Source organism: Pituophis catenifer, unplaced genomic scaffold (genome assembly GCF_029215685.1).
Source record: "Pituophis catenifer annectens isolate HBS135680 unplaced genomic scaffold, rPitCat1.0.hap2 SCAF_16, whole genome shotgun sequence".
Lineage (NCBI taxonomy): Eukaryota > Metazoa > Chordata > Lepidosauria > Squamata > Colubridae > Pituophis > Pituophis catenifer.
The window spans coordinates 21,032,298-21,051,717 of record NW_027256896.1 but is presented as its reverse complement, the minus strand read 5'-3'; the positions used below and the strand labels follow the sequence as shown (position 1 = coordinate 21,051,717).

General features: G+C 51.0%; 2 protein-coding genes across 4 annotated transcripts; one reads left to right on the top strand and one right to left on the bottom strand.

Moving 5' to 3' along the window:
- The first annotated feature begins 106 nt into the window (after nt 1-106).
- On the top strand, nt 107-11,865 carry TOP3A (DNA topoisomerase III alpha). 2 transcript variants are annotated; one of them, XM_070955376.1, is made up of 20 exons: nt 107-121; nt 1,141-1,255; nt 1,949-2,008; nt 2,269-2,342; nt 2,509-2,584; nt 2,795-2,903; nt 3,097-3,240; nt 3,581-3,751; nt 4,513-4,613; nt 4,701-4,775; nt 5,152-5,234; nt 5,930-6,137; nt 6,541-6,726; nt 6,907-7,036; nt 7,673-7,786; nt 7,884-8,049; nt 8,522-8,665; nt 8,853-8,975; nt 9,615-10,312; nt 11,067-11,865. In XM_070955376.1, exons 2-20 carry the CDS (start codon nt 1,157-1,159, stop codon nt 11,237-11,239), a joined length of 2,934 nt encoding a protein of 977 aa, XP_070811477.1. In that variant the 5' UTR covers nt 107-121; nt 1,141-1,156; the 3' UTR covers nt 11,240-11,865. The 2 variants fall into 2 exon arrangements, with proteins under 2 accessions (XP_070811477.1, XP_070811476.1); XM_070955375.1 differs by lacking the exon at nt 107-121 and having other exon boundaries at nt 747-1,255.
- MIEF2 (mitochondrial elongation factor 2) lies at nt 11,839-18,982 on the bottom strand. Of its 2 annotated transcripts, none has more exons than XM_070955377.1 (4): nt 18,911-18,982; nt 15,468-15,734; nt 14,019-14,190; nt 11,839-13,500 (listed from the first exon to the last, which is right to left on the bottom strand). In XM_070955377.1, the coding sequence occupies exons 2-4, from the start codon at nt 15,612-15,614 to the stop codon at nt 12,443-12,445; spliced, it is 1,377 nt and encodes a 458-aa protein (XP_070811478.1). In that variant the 5' UTR covers nt 15,615-15,734; nt 18,911-18,982; the 3' UTR covers nt 11,839-12,442. The 2 variants fall into 2 exon arrangements, with proteins under 2 accessions (XP_070811478.1, XP_070811479.1); XM_070955378.1 differs by lacking the exon at nt 18,911-18,982 and adding an exon at nt 16,391-16,442.
- Between the last annotated feature and the right edge of the window lie 438 nt (nt 18,983-19,420).

The following is a 19,420-nucleotide window of genomic DNA, read 5'->3' as shown; positions in this document are numbered from 1 at the left end:
GGAAGACTATGGGCGGAGCTAAGAAAGGCCCGTCGAAAGAAGGGAGCGTTGAAGCGGCCCGGCCGAAAGGCACGCTGGGTGTTGTAGTTCTGACTTTCATATGATTATTACCATGAGGATGGTGAGATGATTTTTTTTTTTAATGATTTTTAGATAAAACTTCTCCTTCCTGTTCTCCCCAGAACATCAACCCTGAGAGGTGGGCTCCAGGGCTGAGCGGCAGCGACCCTTTATTTACTGCCAGCGGCTGCTTCCCCCTTTCGCAAAGGGAGTCCCCGAAGTTGCGCAATCGCCGTCCTTTCACGGCAGGGCCGTAAAGCGGGCGAAACCCCGCCCCCTTCGCCTCTCCGCCAATCCGCTTTGCCGAGGGCGCTTACGACGGCGCTGGGCGCGAAATACGGCCGGGCGCTGAAGCGGGAAAGGGAAAGGGAGTTCGGGGAGGGGGAGCAGGTCAAGCAGGCACCCCCAGGTGGGGGAGAGCAAGTGGGGGGAGGGGGGTTGCTGGGGGAGGGTCTCCCAGGCTTGAGAGGGGCAGCTCTGCCTTGCAGGCCAAGGGGGCGCAGAGGAGGGGGCTTGGGGCACCAGATATTGGGGGGATGAAAAGTGGGGAGGGGGAGATCCACATAGCAGACAGGGGGGTGGGCAGAAGGGCCTGAGGTCAACCTGGCCCTGGTGGGTGCCTGATGGGGATCTGGGGAGGGTCTTTCCCATTGTGGGCCAACTAGGAGAGAAGCTGCTACCCCACCAGCCCTGGGGGAGAGACAGACGCCCCAGCCCCCTGTGACCCCCCCCCAAATAGCCTGGGATTGCCTGAGGGAAGGTGCACCCCTCCCCCCCAGCTACTGCCCTTAGGTTCAGAGCTTCCGCTTCAGAGAACATTTGGGGTCTCCCCATCCGCCTCTGACCTGTGGAAACTTGGGGGACCAGCCCCAAGAAGGGATCCACTCTCTTTCGGACCGGACCAGAGTTCTCCTCCCTTGCCGACAGACCTTCATTGCCTGGAAAAGGAGCTGCCGAGGGGCCACGATGGGCCAGCCGGCTGGATCTGGGCCGGCTGGGTTTTAGGATGTTTGGCCAGGCCAGAGGATTGGCTTGGGGAACCGTGAGGTTCTTCTCCTGTTCCTCCAACCTTTGCTTTAGGCCGACGGCGAAGACCATGGCGCTTCGCAACCTGCAGAAGGTTCTCTGTGTGGCAGAGAAAAACGATGCAGCCCGTGGGATTGCAGACATCCTTTCGAACAGCAGGATGAGGAGGGTAGGAGAGCAGGGAAGCTGACCCTGATTGCGAGATTTCCCCTGGTCAAAGGGAAGATACAGCGTGTTTGGGATGACTTGAGCCGATTCATTTCAAGCTGAAATCAATATCCAACTTGCTCATCTGAATTCCAATTTATAAAATGAGCTGAAGATCATTCTGACAGAGGCATGGGAAATTCAAACACCATTTCTACCATAAATTCTCAGAGAACAGCTGTTAAAGTACAGAGAATCTGTCATGATCCCAGGCATTTATTTCTGTCCATGTTGATGGGCTGGAAAACTCCTTTATCTCTAGTCCATTGGTTCCTAAATTGGGGGTAACGACCACCAAGAGACTATTGGGCCTATTGTAAGAGTGATGGAGCGATTTATAATTGCTTTTTTGTGATCTGAATATTCAACCCGGGATTGAAAAACAACACCCTGGGATTTGGGGGTGGGGGAATAATGCCTTTATTTGAGACTGCAGAAAGAAGTAAAAGGTTCAAGCAGAATTTGGTCTAGTCAAATTCTACGAAGAGCCAATAGTAGCAAAGTTACATCCTATATATATCATGGCTTACTGCTTGATAGTCATAACCATCCTGAGAGATTTCTCAGGATATTTATCTGAGTATCGTATTGGTTATTTGTTTATTTGGATAAACTGCTTTTTTTGTGGATTAGAATTGTTTGCTTTTCTTTCCAGAGGGAAGGAATGTCCAAGTTCAACAAGATCTATGAATTCCAGTATCATTTGTTTAACCAGGTTTGTGTCAAACAGTCCATCACAATTCTCTCTGTGCCTCTTACTATTACATCCGTAACTGTGGATATAACAGTGATGTTATCAATGACTTTTACTTTATTGCTAGTTATATAACTAAAAAATCTAATGATACAAGTATTCTTAATAATGAGTCTAAATGGATTTAAAAAAAAGTTTAGACTGTCTAGACACGAATCCATCTTTGCAAAGCAACACTTAGCATGGCCAAGAATAATTTTATCTTTCTTTGTTTTATGCAGAATGTAACTTTGATTATGACATCTGTGTCCGGACATTTGCTGGCTCATGATTTTAAGGCACCATTTCGGAAATGGTACGTAGCAACAGATCAGGAAGGACTATTAACTTTCTGCAATTATATAATCAGATTTTGAACAAGGTAATTATCATTGCAGGCATAGATGTCTGTAGAATCTAGCTAGTATTGCTTTAAATGTTCCCTGTTTCCTGTATGCCTTTCTCTGATGCTCTTCCAACAGGCATAGCTGTAACCCTCTGGTCCTTTTTGATGCTGAAATTGAGAAATTCTGCCCTGAAAACTACATGGACATTAAGGTTTGTGCTGCCTGCAGCCGCCTCTTTTAATAAGAGGCAAGGTATCCTTCCTCCTTTTCTGTGGCTGCAATCTCTGACTGATGAAGAAGAATGTGCCTTATGTCCAGCCACAGACATAATATAAAATATTGTTGGCCTATATCCTATTTCAGAAGAGTGGCTCTTTCTCCTCCGTTGTTTCATGTTGCTATATCCTATTACCAATTCCAGCGCACCCTTGAGCGAGAGGTTCAGCCGTGCCAGGCCCTGGTGATCTGGACCGATTGTGATCGCGAAGGGGAGAACATCGGCTTTGAAATCATTCATGTGTGCAAAGCAGGTGTGTGTGGAGAAAGAGTGAAGGGCTGAACATTCAACATGCGCACATCCTCGGGGATAGAAATTTTGGGCAGGAATTTTTATCAGTTGAGTGAAATTAAGAAAATCTTCCGAATCATGACGAGTTTCTTTCTCTGCAACGTTTTTGCTTTGCTTCCCGTGACTCCATGTGCCTTGAACCTTTCTTTGGACAGTGAAGCCAAACCTCCAGGTGTTCCGAGCCCGCTTCTCGGAGATCACACCCCGGGCTATCAGATCCGCTTGCGAGAACCTCACCCAGCCAGATCCGAACGTCAACGATGCTGTGGAGGTGAGGCAAGAGCTGGATCTCAGAATAGGTAAGAGAGAAAGCACAGCAGTCAGACCGTAGACCCAAATGGTGGCTTGAGATACGGAGGAGAACGATGTAACCAAACATGGTTGGTTGTCAGAGCTAACTAAATAGCTTAATCTTTGTGGGATGGTGTTCCTAAAACCAAACACTTCATTTTGATTTACTTTCTGATGGCTGGTGGTTAAACTGACTTCTTATTTTTCCTTGAAACCGTGACGTCACCTGCTTTTCAGAAGAGCTGCTGTCGCTCTGCTGGGCCTGTCCAGTAACTCCTCCCCTCTTCCAATAGGGGAGTTGTGGTTTCCTTTTCATGTTGGGCCTGGATTTTCTGCTTCCTTGACCAGGTGCTGCCTTTACCCGGTTCCAGACCCTGAGGCTTCAGAAGATCTTCCCGGAGGTCTTAGCGGAACAGCTCATCAGCTACGGGAGTTGCCAGTTCCCCACCCTGGGCTTCGTGGTGGAAAGATTCAAAGCCATCCAGGCCTTCGTCCAAGAAACGTTCTACAGAATTAAAGGTTCGGGTTCAGAAGGTGAAGCCCAAGCAGGGAAACACCTGGACTGAGAAACCTATAGTGGGAATTTGCTTTTCAAATCCCATTCCTTGTTCTTTGCGTTCTTCCCGCCATATCGCGGGGTCCCCAGTTTTGCGTTTCCCACACCACTTTGGTCTGGTCTGCTACGGCTTGCGTGTCTTCATACAGGCAATCCATCCATCACTTTTTCGGCCATCCTTGGAGCTGCCCTCTGGGCTGAGTGCTGGTGCCCGTCTCGCGATGGATTCCACGCCAGCTCTGCCCACACGTCCGTACCACTGCAGTCTCGCTTCTCTCGTTTTATCTGGAATTGGGACGACTTTGGCTTTTGTCGTCAAATTGCATTGTCTACTTAAAGTGCAGAGTGTCAGGGTTCCAAGTAATAGACCCATAGCAAGCAAAACTCTGAGGCAGGCGAATCCCTCAAAGAATAGCTTTATTGGATACATCATATTGGCACAGATTGGCGAAAACCGACTGAAGGTTCCCACAGTTTTCACCTAAATAAAAGTAAAAGTTTTTTACTTTTAGCTCCAAATGGCTTCAGCCCAGTCATCTTCAGGGTTGACACAAAGACTGCCTTGGTTCACCTGCCATTTCTGTCTTTCCATTTTGGACTCCAGCAGCTGTTGAGAAGAACCTCCTTCCCTCCCACGCAGGCATCTTTCTGCAGCTGCAAGCAGAACGGTGCCACAAGTTGCCTTGGGTGAGACCGAGCCCTGATCTGTCTTCTTCCCCCGCAGTGACTCACGACCATGAAGAGGGTACCGTGGACTTCAGCTGGAAGAGGCACCGCCTCTTCAGCCACACGGCGTGCCTTGTCCTCTACCAGATGTGCATGGAGGTAGGGAAGCCGGCCGTCCTGTCTTCTTCCCTTTTCACTTGGTAAGGAGCTTTGAAGAACCTTGTCTTCTGCACGCCTTTGTCTTAGGCTCCTCGGGCCACCGTCGTGGAGGTTGGAAGCAAACCCAAGAGCAAATGGAGACCTCTTCCGCTGGACACTGTGGTAGGTTTTGGGGGGGGGGGAACTCACGTTAATTTAAAGTCAGAATAAGAAGAGCTCTGAGCTCAGCTTCTGATCCAAATCCCCTTAGTAGACCTTCTTTTGGAAGCCTCAAGTTGGACGTTCAGAGGAGACAGAGAAGGGACTAAATCTGAGGAATGTTTTGGCCGCCTCTGGTGGGAAGCCCACCCCTAAGTTAATCTTTTAACTGTGGAAATGTGTCCTTGAGGGAAGTCCATGAGTATTCCTGGGTTGAGAAAAGTCACCAGAGGCGTGCTCATGTTCCTGCTTCCAGGAATCCTATTGATTTTATGTGGGCAGAGAGGCAGATTTTTGCCATACGGTGATCAAGCATATTTTCCCTCTTCTTCTGCCATAGGAACTTGAGAAATTGGCTTCCCGTAAGCTGAAAATAAATGCCAAGGAAACCATGAAGATTGCCGAGAAGCTGTATACCCAAGGGTAGTAAGAGCAGCTATTTTTCTGTGGGTAACTCCCTGTAGGATGAAGCTAATAGGATAATGCTCTTTTAGTTCCATGGGGTTTTTTTTTCCCACCAGGAAGATTTATTTTAATATTTCTTCTCTCCCATTTGTCCCCCGTCTCTAGAGATGGTGCAAGCTAGAAACACAACTAAGCAATGGGTTGTATAAAACCAGATAGGAGCAGGAGGCTGGAAATGCATCTCCTAAGAGCAGAGGTTAAAGGAGCCCCGTGTTACTCTGAGGAAGAGGAGGGGGGAGGAGGGGCATTAGGGCAGCTCTCTTCAAATACCCCACAAGGGGGCAAGGGAGGAACTGCGAGGCCTTGCAATCTCCTAGTTGGAATGCCCTGTAACAGAGTAAATAATTAAAGTCCCATTTCCTGTCATCCCAGAGGGCAGAAGAGGCTATTGTCTTAAGAACAAAAAGATTCCTTTTGAAAATAGAGAGGAAGAATACTTTGGCAGTTGAAATGATATGAGAGATTGTTTCTAGCAAATGAGCAAGAGCCATAATGGGTTCTCTCTCTCTCTCTCTCTCTCTCTCTCTCTCTCACACACACACACACACACACACACACACACACACACACACACACTGGGTCTTGTGTGGGCCATTCATAAAAAAGCACTTCCTAAAAAGTAACTTTTTTTCCTCCTTTCCTGGTTCTTAAAGGTACATAAGCTACCCCCGAACAGAGACCAACATTTTCCCCAAAGACTTAAACCTCTCCCAGCTGGTGCAGCTTCAGACCCAAGACCCCCATTGGGGAGCCTTTGCGCAAAGGATCCTGGACCAAGGGGGGCCAACCCCACGGCGGGGGACAAAGTCCGATCAGGCTCACCCTCCCATTCATCCCACCAAACACGCCGGGAATCTGCAGGTGAGTCCCCGAGACTGACTGGCGAGCCTCAGGTGCAGCTTTGCTTCCGAAGAGAGAACGGTTTGTAACCGGTGCGTTTGGTTAACCCTGAAGAATCCGAAAAGTAAATGAAACAGAAAGTGGTGCCTTACAAAATGCCCTTTTATTAGAGGACAGGAATACTTTCTTCTGGCTCCAATAGGAATATTTATTCCTAGAACCTCCAGGTGGGTTTTTCAGGCAAACTCCAGGTCTCATTTGAAAGGGGGAAAATGTCTAGGGAGCGTGTGCCGAATTCCTTGCTTGTGGGGAAGAGCAGGGTTATCTTAACATCTGTACGAATCTGTTTCTCCCCCGTCTTTCTCCTCCTGCAAAAAATCTCTTCATTTTCCACCCGTTGACCCTTTCCTTTGCGTCCTACAAGGGCAACGACCAACGCCTATATGAGTTCATCGTCCGCCACTTCCTGGCCTGCTGTTCTGAAGATGCTAAGGGGCAGGAAACCACGGTGGAGATTGAGATTTCCAATGAGCGCTTCGTGGCTCACGGGTTGATGGTCCTGGCCAGAAATTACCTGGAAGTTTATCCTTACGAAAGGTGGAGTGACAAGGTGGGAGCACTCGATATTAAGCTGATGAGAGTCAACTTAATGGGCAGACTCCGTTCCAGTCGAGGTCTACTGTATACCTTTCTCGTTTCTCCTGCCCTTTCTTAGTTCTCTCATGTAACCCCGTTTCCTCCTTGCCTTATCTTTCTTGAACCCCCTCCCACCCCCACCTTGACTCTCTAGGTTATCCCCCTCTACGAGGAGGGCTCCTGCTTCCAGCCCACCACGGTGGAGATGGTGGAAGGGGAGACCAGCCCCCCCCAGCTGCTCACCGAAGCGGACCTCATTTCCCTCATGGAGAAACACGGCATCGGTCAGTTCTGCCCCGGCTGCGGATCGGAGACGTTCTCTCACTCATCTTCAGAGTTTTATTTTATTTTTTATTTACATATCAAACTTGTAGGTTGCCCATCTTGCTATACCCCAATAGCTTCTTTGCCAGAAGCTTTTGATTCTCTGCTGCAGAGAGTTTCTCTGATGCAAAGCCTTCCCTGAGAGGCAAGCTCTGGTGGCAGAACAGATCAATCCGTTACGGAGAAAAAGGGGCCAAGGATTGTGGGCATCCTGGCCAACAGCAGGGGGCAGGGATGTTGAGGCTGGGCTCGATTGGGTCACTGTTGGCATCAGGATGGACGCAACTGAACCTCCTTGGTTTATGACGTAAATATTGCCAGGGGTACACAGAGCTCACCACTACGGCTTGTAAGTGAGGACTACAGTTCCCAGCATGCAGTCGGGGAACCGTTGAGAGGTGCATCTCTGGAAGGCCAAAGGTTGGGCTTAGGGTCAGTTGATGGAAAGTGCTCTCAAGCTTGCCAGCTCTGAGATGCGTGGAATTCTGGGAGTTGAAGTCCTCCCATCTTAAACGTTACTGGGTGGAGCAGCTCTGCTCCAAGGAATGTGAGCAGCAGAGGAACCTGGGCCACTCATGCCAACGCTTGGCTTTCAGGAACGGATGCCACCCACGCGGAACACATCGAGACCATCAAGTCCCGCATGTATGTGGGGCTCACCCCAGACCAGCGCTTCCTTCCAGGACACCTGGGAATGGGGCTGGTGGAAGGTAAGAACTGACCCCGTCTAAAACCTTGGCTCTCCCATTGAGCCTTTCCTCCACCCACTCCTCTTTCCACCTGCCCCCCCCCCCTATTCCCCCCCAGGCTACGACTCCATGGGCTACGAGATGTCCAAACCGGATCTTCGAGCTGAACTCGAAAATGACTTGAAGCTGATTTGCGAGGGGAAGAAGGACAAGTCCGTCGTGCTCCGAGAGCAGATCCAGAAATACAAGCAAGTCTTCGTGGCTGCCGTGGCCAAAGCCAAAAAGTGAGGGCTGAAAAATCCCCAACCCGGTCAAGGAGAATTTGGGGGGGGGGAGTTGGTAGCCCCTGCCTGGAGCAGCTCAGTTGGCAGTGGGTGGAGAGGAGAGGAACTTCTAGCGAGTCGGTGGTGCTAGCTCAGTGTGGGACAGTGTTTAGGTCCTTCCTTGATCAAGATCCAATGGTGTAAGCAAAGAACTAGGTAATTTATGTATTTATTTAGCTGCCCAAAAGAAACTGGGCGGGGAGCAAAATAAATACACAGGTATTAAGAGTTTAAAGCAACAGTTACAGAGAGGCAACCCAACCCAACAACACGTGGAAAGCCACAAGCTGGATTTCTGGATTTTCTCAGATATCTCTCCTGAAATATTAATGTATTCACATTTTCTGCACAAATACTTAGGATCCGTGAATCCTTGCTGGACGTAGCTGATGGCAGGAAGAAATATGCCCGCTTCATAATTTTTTTTTTCCAGGTTGGATGAAGCCTTGGCTCAATATTTTGGGGAGATGACCCAGGTGGCTCAGGAGGAGGACATTTACCCAGCGATGCCCGATCCGGTTAGGAAATGCCCCCAGTGCAACTCCGACATGATCCTGAAGACCAAGAAGAACGGAGGGTGCGTTGACATGCTGCAAGAAGCATGAGCTCTCCTGGCTTAAACAGAAGATGTTTTATAGCAACTTTACCCACACAAAAAAAGCACTAATTGGGAAAATATCAAGCCAACCAGGCCCATTTTGGCAGTTGATCAGTAACTGCCGTCTCTTCTCCTTCCTCTGACGTTTCCTCTTGTGTTTCTCTAGCTTTTATCTCAGCTGCTTGGGCTACCCTGCTTGTAAATCCTCAGTCTGGTTCCCCGATTCCGTGTTGGAAGTCAGCAAGGATGATTCTGTCTGTGACGTCTGCAAGCCTCCTCCAGTGCATCGGTGAGTCTCAGTGCAGGGGAGGCCTTGAGCTCTGTTTCTGCTGCCGTTCGGGATGTCCCGAGTTGCTGAGTCTTGCACCCTTTGGAATTTCAGGGCGTGTTTGCATTCCGGCTGAGTATTCGCTCTGTCCCTGCCCTCCAATTCAGGAAACCTGTGGGTGGAGATTTATCCTGCCTAAGGCACAAGACCTACCCTCAGCACTCCCAGTTGGAGGGAAGCCTCCTTTTCAGAGCTGGCCCAGTGGTTAGAATGCAAGATTGCAGGCTGACTCTGCCCACTGCCAGGAGTCCGATCCTGACTGGCTCAAGGTTGACTCAGCCTTCCATCCTTCCGAGGTTGGTAAAATGAGGACCCAGATTGTTGGGGGAAAAGAGGCTGACTCTGTAAACCACTTAGAGTGGGCTATTCATTGCTATTCATTGCCTGGGAATATGCAGCTGTTTGAACAGACTTGATTTCTACTAAAGCATTGCCTCACTTTCCTTTCTCACATCTTAATAACCCTGGGCAGATCTTGAGATTGAAATCCGTTGGCAGAGGGAGGGTCATTTGGACTCAGGGGCCGAGCAGAAGCTTCCATGCCGTGGGGCTGCAGTGCCAGAAGTCCAGGGCTAATTGCTCCCCTTCTCTCCCCCGCAGGCTGAAATTGAAGTTCAAGCGAGGCAGCCTCCCGGCCATGATGCCCCTGGAATTTGTGGGTTGCGTCGGTGGCTGCGATGAAAATCTCAGGCAGATCCTAGACCTGAAGTATCTGCAAGGACCAGCCAGGGCTCCAACTCAGCCGAGGAATCTCCCCAAGGAAGCCCCCAGCTCCCTTAACGGCACAATCCACAGCCGTGGCCAGTGTATGCTTGCTCCCGTGCCCCCTCCTACACCAGCACACAGGACTCCTCCAACGTTCGCCAATGTGGCCGGGAACGATGCCGTGATGTGCAACTGTGGCGAGGAGGCCCTGCTTCTCACCGCCCGCAAAGAAGGGCCCAACCAAGGCAGGCAGTTCTACAAATGCAACACCGGCAGCTGCCGATTCTTCCTGTGGTCCGACCAGCAGGAGCCCGACAACAGGCCGAATGGGACATCGGGGTTCCTGGCACCGCCCCCGGGCTCTTCCCTGCCAGGGCCCAGGAGCTCAGCAGGGCCCAGGAGGACGGGCTCTGATCCTGGAGCCAGCGCTAGCCGAGGAGGAGGCGGCCCACTCTGCAGGTGCGACCAGCCCGTGGTGACCAGGACAGTCCAGAAAGAAGGACCCAACAAGGGGCGCCAGTTCCACACCTGCTCCAAGCCGAGGGAACAGCAGTGCGGCTTTTTCGAGTGGGCAGATGACAGCTTGTTGCCAGGTGAGTGAGGAGTGGGCATTTTGGATTGGCATGAGCAGGATTGGTGGAACGTGCAACCTAAGGAGTGGAGGGGGGGGTTGGCAGGAGCAGCATGGCTTTCTGGGAGAGGGCAGCAGAGAGGGCAGCCAAGACAAGAGGTTAGAACAGGGCTATCCAACCTTGGCATGGCTGGCTCGGGAATTCTAGGAATTGAAGTCTTCAAGTCTTAAAATTACCAAGGTTGGACACACACACACACACACACACACACAGCCTTGAGAGAGACCCTAACCCTGCCAATTGTAGCTGGCTGGGGGATTCTGGGAGTTGAAGTCCACAAGTCTTAAACGTTGCCAAAGGTGGAGACCTCTGGGTTAGAAAGTTATAGCTTTAATCTGGCAAGATTCCGTCTGTTGGGTGTCAGCAAATAAAGAGTTACACTCGAGTGGATCTCACCGTGTCGTCTTTGGATTTGGACCCGACAGCGAGGTTTGCATGATGCTCCTTTAAATCAACTTTCCTTAAGAGCTTCCCTTTTAGCTTGGGATCTTGCCCAGTTCCAAAGGCCAGGAACGTACTGCCAGCAAGAGCTTGAAGTAGGAGAGAGGTGAGGGGATGTAGCTCTCTCCAGCTGTGGCTTCAATTTCATCACATCCAAAGATGTTAAGAAAACAACTTTTAAACTTCTGGCCACCAGAGGATACCCAAATGGGGAGAATCCATTCTCAGGTGACTTAAAACGCCCCTAATTGTCTCCTCTCCTCTCCCGTTGCAGCTGCCTCCACCTTTCCTCCTTCCGTGGGCGAGTGGGCCAAACGAGGGCCTGGGGCCAAAGCAAAAAGATCAGACAGCGACTCTTCTTTGACGGCACCTACGAAGAGACCGAGGACGTGCAGTGTTTGCCACCAGCCTGGCCACACCAAAACCACGTGTCCGCAAAATCGGTGAAGCGGTGTGGTCCACGGACGAGTCCAGGCCAGGGAGACTCAAGAAGGCCCGTTTGCAAACAAGAGTCTTGCAAGTGGACTTCTGAAAGATCGGGCTCCTTTCTTGCAGACTTCAGCTTTCCACCTCCTCTTAAGTTTTAAAATATAGGTGGGACCATAGAAGAACTTGAGGCTGGGGTTTCTAAACCGTGGCCACTTGAAGAGGGGTGGGCTTCAACTCCTGGAATTCTGGGAATTGAAGTCCACCCTTCTTCAAATGGCCACAGCTGAGAAACTGCTTTAGACTCTCACACTATGCTGATGTTTGATTTTAAAAAGCTTCTCTCTTCAGGAATTTAAATGAGGGCGTTTCTCAAAACACCTGGAACTCACTGTAGGATTGATGATTTCTTAGAGAATGTAATTTCAAAGCTGAACAAATTTTTCCTCCATAGGAATCCTATTCCACCCTCCCTGAAACTGGAATAACCAGCCTCCCATAATTTATTCAAAAGGAAAATATGTGTGTACAAAACCCAGAGTGTTTAATATTTGTAACTTCCTGCCCTGCTCGATGCTCTATTCTTATGCTAAGGGCAGCTACTGCCTTCTCTCAACTGATGTGGATATTTTTTTAAATTAAAATATATATTTGGCTGAAGCTCCGTGTGTTGGGTGGGCCGGTATTCAACCCCTTACGTAAGCAGTATTGAAAACATCACAAGTTTACATCAGAAGTTGGTTCCTGGGTGCTCAGAAGCGACCTGAGCTCGTTTGCTTGCTTGCTTTATTGATTTATTTATTCGTAAAAATCAGAAGAATCATCTCCTCGCTGCCAAGCAGAGAGACCTCCGCAGCCACCACTCAGATCCCCGGAGAGGGCATTGCGTTCAGAGGTGCACAGCCACAAGATTTCGGAATTCAAGCAATGGGGAAATCTGAGAGGAGGGAAGGGGGATCAGCTACCCTCTGCCCCCTCAGCCCTCCAATCCTGCCCTACGGAGAAAGGGCACGCTCCCCGAAGGAGGAGGACATCCGCTCTGAATGGCAAAAGAATCCGGTAAGAGAGCGAGTACAAAGGGCTTACAATCAAGGTTCCATTTTACTTCAAGAGCTAATACTTTCATTTCATTCGGTGCAAAAGAATTGCAATTGGGGGGGTGGGGGGGGGTGAAAGGATCCCTTTCAAGTCTTCTCCATCCGAAAAGCCAGGACTCTGACCACTTTACAAACCCAACCCATCCGCAAGATTGGGTGCGGCTAAAGCCTCGTACAAGGTGCAGCCGATCTCGTCAATCTCCTCCGGGAGTAAATGGCTCAAGAGGTCAATCCCGTCGTCGAAAAAGCAAGGGAGGGAACCTTTGGCCAGGTACTGGACCAGCTCCTCCAAGACCTGCTGGAGCCTGACAGCCAGCATGGCTTCTGACCAGTCCGGCTCCGTTTGGCTCAGGTGGAGGATAACGTGTGTCAAGTCACTGCCGGTTATTTTGCTCCAGAAAGGGTGTTTTTCGAAAGTGGCCTTCAAGATGAGGAGGCAACACTGCCGGATGCCTCCGTCTCCGGCATCCAGCTCTTTCAGCTTGGAAACCTCCGCCGTGTAAAAACTCTGCTGCCAGAGGTTCTCCACAGGTTCTCCAGAGAACGTGGCGAGGAAAATCTTGCCTTCCGTTTCCACTATCGGGCAGAGGGTTATGTCCAGGAGGACCTGTTCGTGTCTGACTTCCAGCTTGAGCTCCCTGGGAGCCATGGAAGGCCGGATGATGCATTCCAGCAGGCTGCCAATGACTGGCCAGTTGACGGAGGCCACCAAAGTCTTCAGGAGGGCGTCGTTGATGGAATTGGACGATAAGTACCCACCTACAATGAACTTGTCCCAAGGGCTACTCCCCCGTGTGAAATACTCCAGACTACTCCGTTTGATCATCCCGTACCACGAGTTATCCACGAGCGTCTCTTCCCCACGGATGAAGTGCCAAAGATGGTCTTCTAGGACCAAGGGAAGGTTGAAGACCACCTCTAGTTGGTGTTGGCCAACAAGGTCATCACAAAGGTAGCCGCTCAGGGAAATATTCCCGAAGGGCAGGTCCAATGATTTGTTTTTCAGGAAGGTCTGCAGCTCCACCCGGATGTCTTCAGCCAGCTGCTTCCCAACAGCCTTTTCCGTCTCGGAGATGTAGATGTGATCCCTGTAGAACGAGAGAAGCTTCTCCTGAAGGGTGAAGCAGAGCAGGGACTTGGACTGCCCCAAGGAGACCCCCGAGGACAGGATAAGATCTTTAGAGTCTGCAAGGAAGACAGAGAAAAGGATGTCAGTCACAGGAAGCCAACGTCCGGTTCATTGACCGAAAAGATGTTGCACTTCAGGGGTCTCCAAATTTGGCCACTTTAAGACTTGTGGACTTCAACTCCCCGAGTTCCTCAGCCAGCAAAGTCTTAAAGTGGCCAAGGTTGGAGACCCCTGTTCTAGTTCGTCTGAGAGCAGTTCAAGAATGGAACCAAGGCCCCGAAGAGCTGCTGGGTTCTCCTTCCTTCGTTGTGTTCAAGCCAAAGCCGGACAATCATTAACCAGGGAGGCTTTCGTTTGGATTTTGGCACTTCTTAGGGACTTGGGACGGGTGGGTTGGAATCAGGGGCCCCATCCAACTCGGGGTTTAGATATTTGGGGTTCAATGGTACAAGGCCACCTTGGGAAAAATACCCCCTCCTCCACCACCACCGGAGGATTGGAGCAGGGCTCCTCAGGGAGTGCCCCCACCCTGGAAAGATCAGCCGCCTCCCCCCACCTACCCACCCAACCTGACCTTGCGCAGGTGCAGCTATGACGGGGGACAGCAGGGGCTCCTCCAGATCTTGTCGTCGCTCTTTGGACACCCCCTTGATCAGGCTTAGCTCTTGCCAGCTCTCCTCCAGGGACTTCTGCTTGGCTTTTATGTCGTCGTCATCGCCCGGCGGGCTGGTGGCTCGGTCAATGAACTGTAGAAGGAGAGACCCCTTCCCCAATTAGCAGGAGCCGCTCTTCTCTTGCGGCAGTCCCACCCGTGGCTGAACACGCATTTTTTGCCTGCAGCCAGACGGTTTAGAGGTTTCATCGGGGAAACATCTGGGCACATCTGGGCCTATCAGGTTACTTCCTGGCTGCTCTCACCCCAACAAGCACGCACACACACCCCAATGTCAAAATAACTTCTGAAGGGCAAACTTCTTGAGAACCACAGATCTTGCCCAGCTACCTATTTCATGTCTAAATTTCTTGTCTGCCTCTTTAGGGCCCCCCCGAAGTTCATTTTGCAGCATGCAAGTTGGTTGGCAAACCCTTTCAAAGTACAGGTAGTTCCTGACTTACAACAGTTCAGAGTTACAACACCACTAAAAAAAAGGGGGGGGAGTTATGACGGTTTTTCACGACTGCTGCAAGCTCCCCCGATCAAGATGTAGACAAGCAAAGTCAATGGGGAAAACGTGGCTTCACCACGGGGTTTACTAACCTAACATTGTGGTTCACTTAACAGCTGTGGCAAGAAAGGTCATAAAATGGGGCAAAACTCACTTAACAGACGTCTCACTTAGCAACAGAAATTCAGGGCTCAATTGTGGCTGTTAAGCCAAGGACTGCCTGTACTTTTCCCTACTTTTTACGATCCTAAAGAGACCAGAACTGGGATGTTTAAAAGACTGCCTGGAAAGGCCATAACCTGCGTCATGAAATTAAAGAGAGACGTAGATGGCTCCGGGGTGGGGAGTTCGGGCTCTGTTAATCCCCCTGCTTTCAAGATACGAGACTCTGGCCTGTTTTGCTGGCAGCTGAACGAAGGTTTTGTTTATCCCTGGTCTTCCAACAAAATGCACGCACAGCAGGCACATGCGTGCCCACCCTCACTCACACACATTTAATGCTCCACTGAGCCACGACAGAAGGAGAAGCATTAAAAGAAAAATGGCATTTGTGGGTCTTTACAAATTAAAAATCCGTAAGTAATCCATGGTGAGTTTCAGCCAAAAAGAGGCCAGCGGAAATATTTAGGACACAAATAGAAATTTCCCCAACCCGTCCGGAGCAAGGCTGGGAGGCCGAGAGCTTCCGTGGGCCTGGCCGGTTGAGCAAAGACCCAACAGCTTCTGCTACACATTCGCAACTCACAACAGCCATGAACAAAAGGCAGGTAACAACAGGACCCGCTCCCTAAAGGCACGTTTGTCATCACACAAAATACGCGGGTCTCCCATGGCAGAGAAGGGCCGGTTGGTCTCACCCTCTTGACCGCAAGCGTTGCCAGGGCCAACACAGCCGCACCGCTGACCCCCAGCACCACCCGGGCGTTGGCCAGCACCAGGTCCACCAAGCTGCCCAGGCTGCTCTCGTCCTGCCTCTTGCCCTGCTTGCCGGCATAGGTGGCCATCGTTCGTCTTCAGAAGTCAGTGCCAATTTGGCTAGTGCCAGGGAAGAGCCTTTATGGGCGCAACCAAGAGAAGGCAGGAAGTTTAGATGAGGACCGGAGCATTCTTGGAAGCCTTCAGACCTGGAAGAGAAGCAGAGAAGAGAATTAGCTACAGAATTATCTACCTGGCTATCTCAGGGCTTCTCAACCTTGGCAGCTTTAAGATGCCGGTGGACTTCAACTCCCAGAATTCCCCAGCTGGCATGCTGGGAGTTGAAGTCCACCCGTCTTAGAGCTACCAAGCTGATCTCTCCCTCTCTCTCTCTCTCTCTCTCTCTCTCTCTCTCTATCTATCTATCTATCTATCTTACAGTATCTTTATATCCATTCACCTATCCACCTACCTATCTACCTATCCATCTATTCATCTACCTACCTACTCACCTACCTATCCTCTATCTATCATCATTGTGTTTCTCAACCTCAGGACCTTTGAGATGGATAGACTTCAATTCCCAGAATTTTCCAGCCAGCTTAGGGGTGTTTTTTTTTTTGTCCTGGCCAGCATTAGCTACATGCTGAAGGATTGCTGGACAAGGTCACCAGGGACTACAATGTAATAAATAGCAATGTGTGATGATTTCAGAGTGAGCCAAAAACATCAGTATTTTGGCAGGAGCTTCTCTCCTGGGGGTCTCTGGTCAGAGCTGGATTGTAAAGCAATCTTTTGCAACCTTTAACGGTGGTGGGCTTCAACTCCCAGAATCCCCCCAGCCAGCCTGCTGTAAAATACCCACCCAGGGAAGAGTCAGTCAAGAGTCTGTCCGCCAGCTGCCAACTCGGTGGGGCCAGAGCGCTGCCTTCCTCCCCCGCCACAATCCAAGTGGCATTTATGAGTCAGAACACTCCACAAGACGGTCGCCATGGGGACCCAGAGCCATGCAAAAACCCAGATCCTGCCAGCCGTAGAAACCCGCCATGCTTTCTTCGGTCCTGGTGGTTTCCCTCGTCCAGATCCAGAAAGAAAGCGCTTTGCGACAGATGCCACCCCTGAAGCCAGCAGGGGCTGCCCACCAGATGCCCCCCGAAACGTCCTTCCCTGGAGCTGAATGGATTCTCCCACCCCGTCCCCAGCACCTCCAAGGACGGACAGCTGAATTCCTCAATTCCGGAGCAGACGGGGTCAGGTTTCTGGAGGCTATTTTTGAAGCAGGGTAACAATATCCCGGTGCTCCGGCAGCCTTCCCATTGCCAGCCAGTTCCCCAGGCTGAAATCAAGGCAGGGATGGGCCGGACCCCACGGGCCCTCGTGCAGAGGGCTCCTAAGCATGTGCAGAATGCACCGCCCAGTAACTCTGATGCCCTCATCAAGCTGCATGCAGCCAACAAACTCGGCTCATTTTGTGCCTGTGATGCTTTCAACAGTTGATTTCTTACAGGGGAGCCTAACCTAGCCCCCTGACCCATTTCTTCTGGGATCAAAGGAATTCTTACTTGGACCAAATCTGCAATTTTAGGATAGCCGCTATCCCAGGTTTCACACCCCTGCCATTTCAATTCTCCCCCTTTTATTGTTGTTTTAATTCCATTTATGACCTGGCTTGGGTACGCTTGAAAAAGAAATTTTTGGGGAGAGGGGAACTGAAAAAATGGCCTTTTCTGGGCTAAATCCTAGAAGCTGGCACCTCTTGGATGAGGCCAGTAATCCAGGGATGGGTCTGACCTCTTTCCATATCTCAATATGCGCCATCAAGTAATGCCCCAGCTAGCAAAGCAACAGAGTCTGTAGGCTCTGTATCTCTCAAGGTTTAATCCCCCACCCCCAGCCTTTCCATCATACCAAACTGGTCCCCACCTCTCTTGACAGTCCCAGAGCTTTGTGCCTACAAGACTGTTGCAAAATTATGGCTTTGTGCAGAAAGCAGAAAGCAAAATCTCAGAATTTGCAGGATCACCCAGGAAATTAGATTCGTGGTACAAAATGGGTAGGTGGTGATTATCAGACATCCTAAAACGGAATGCAAAATAAATGGGGGCGGTCCAGCCCGGAATTTAGTGATATTGCTTATTAGCAAGCCAGGAGGCAGACTTTTCCCCCTCCCACGTCCCTTTTTGTCAAAAGCTACAATAGGAGGTGTCACGCTAGGGACCTTAGGAGAGGGTGCCAGGCAGCAAATTCCATTCCACTCAGGCCTCTGTGGCTACTGGAAAAAATGTGTTTATTTAGAAAATGCTCATGGCTGCCAGGGCGAAATAATTCTGGGTGGCTAACAACCAACACACAAGGAAAACACAGCACAATATGACCCCCCTTAAACTGAACAAAAGGTGAAAAATAACAATACAATAATCAAGACGTTGCATAACTAACCATAAGGGAAAAGCACCTCAATTGGGCTTCTCTAAACATCCTGGCTCTGATACCTGGGGAAAAACCAGGTCTTGGGACCTATAGTTTTGGGGAGGGGGGAGGAAGGCTGTTCCATAGGGCAGGTGCCGAGGCAGAGAAGGAGAGTTTGCAGAGCAAACAAGGCACGCCAACCCTGCAGGGACGGCCGGTCTTCATTAAGAGGACACCCAAGGGGAAGGCTTTGAAAGCAACCCCCTGCCTTCAAAGCCTTCAAAAGACCCTGGCACCCGAAACCCCCTCCTCTCCTCTCCACCAAAGGGCCTTTTCCCATGCCCCCAGCGGCCTCGTCTCCTCGTGGGCCAAGCCCTCCTTTAGCCCGAAGGCTCCTTGCAGGAGGACTCCTACCTGGGGGCTACGGGGCCAGGACCGCGCAGACTGATTGCCCACCGCGCAGATGTGCACAGCTTCCCAGCGGGGGTGGGGGAGGGCTGTTTAAACAAATAGAGGCAGATCTTGAGATGAAAAATCACGCAGACTTTCAGCCCCTTCCTCATTCCAATAAGGGGGCTGCTTTTGCCCCCAGCCGAGAAGACCCCTGCCCCTCCAAGACCCCTGCCCTTCCCCTCCTTTTCCAAGAGTCCTGCCCTTCGAAGAGCCCTTCCCCTACCAAGACCCCTCCCCTTCCAAGACCCCTGCCCTTCCCCTCCTTTTCCAAGAGTCCTGCCCTTCTAAGAGCCCTTCCCCTACCAAGACCCCTCCCCTTCCAAGACCCCTGCCCTTCCCCTCCTTTTCCAAGAGTCCTGCCCTTCGAAGAGCCCTTCCCCTTCCCCCTGCCCTTCCATGACCGCCTCCCCTTCCAAGACCCCCTTCCCTTCCCCCCCCCTTCCACGACCCCTCCCTTCCAAGAGCCCTCCCCCTCCTCCTTGACCTCTTCCCCCACTGGGACCCCTTCCCCCCCCCAACGCACCTTCCGAAGCGCCGCTCGCCGACCCTCAACCGCCCGCAGCGAAGCGCGCAGGGCCGCGGCCCGAGACAGAAGGCCACCGAAAGCTCCGCCCCTCCGCCCGCGCAACCAATGGCAGCGCTCCTCCCGCTCCCAACGTTCGGTTCCGAACGCCGAGTATCTCCTGCAGCTTCCGCTTCCCCGGAACTGCGCCGCCTTAAAGGGACCGCGCGCTCATTCTTCGGGCAGGTGCGCAGGTAGACGATGCTGAGCGAGGAGGCTCCTCTCTCCCCGAGTCCGGCCAGAGAAGCGTACCAGAAAATCTTCTTTGTTTAATCTCTTTTTTTTTAAGCATGCATTTAATTATTGAAAAGTCCTACAGGTAGTCCTCGACTTACAACAGCTCGTTTAGTGACCGGTCGAACTTACATCGGCCCTGAAAAAGTAACCTATGGCCGTTTTTCATACTTAAGAATGACCATTGCAGCATCCCCATGGTCAGGCGATCCAAATCCAGACGCTAGGCAACGGCCT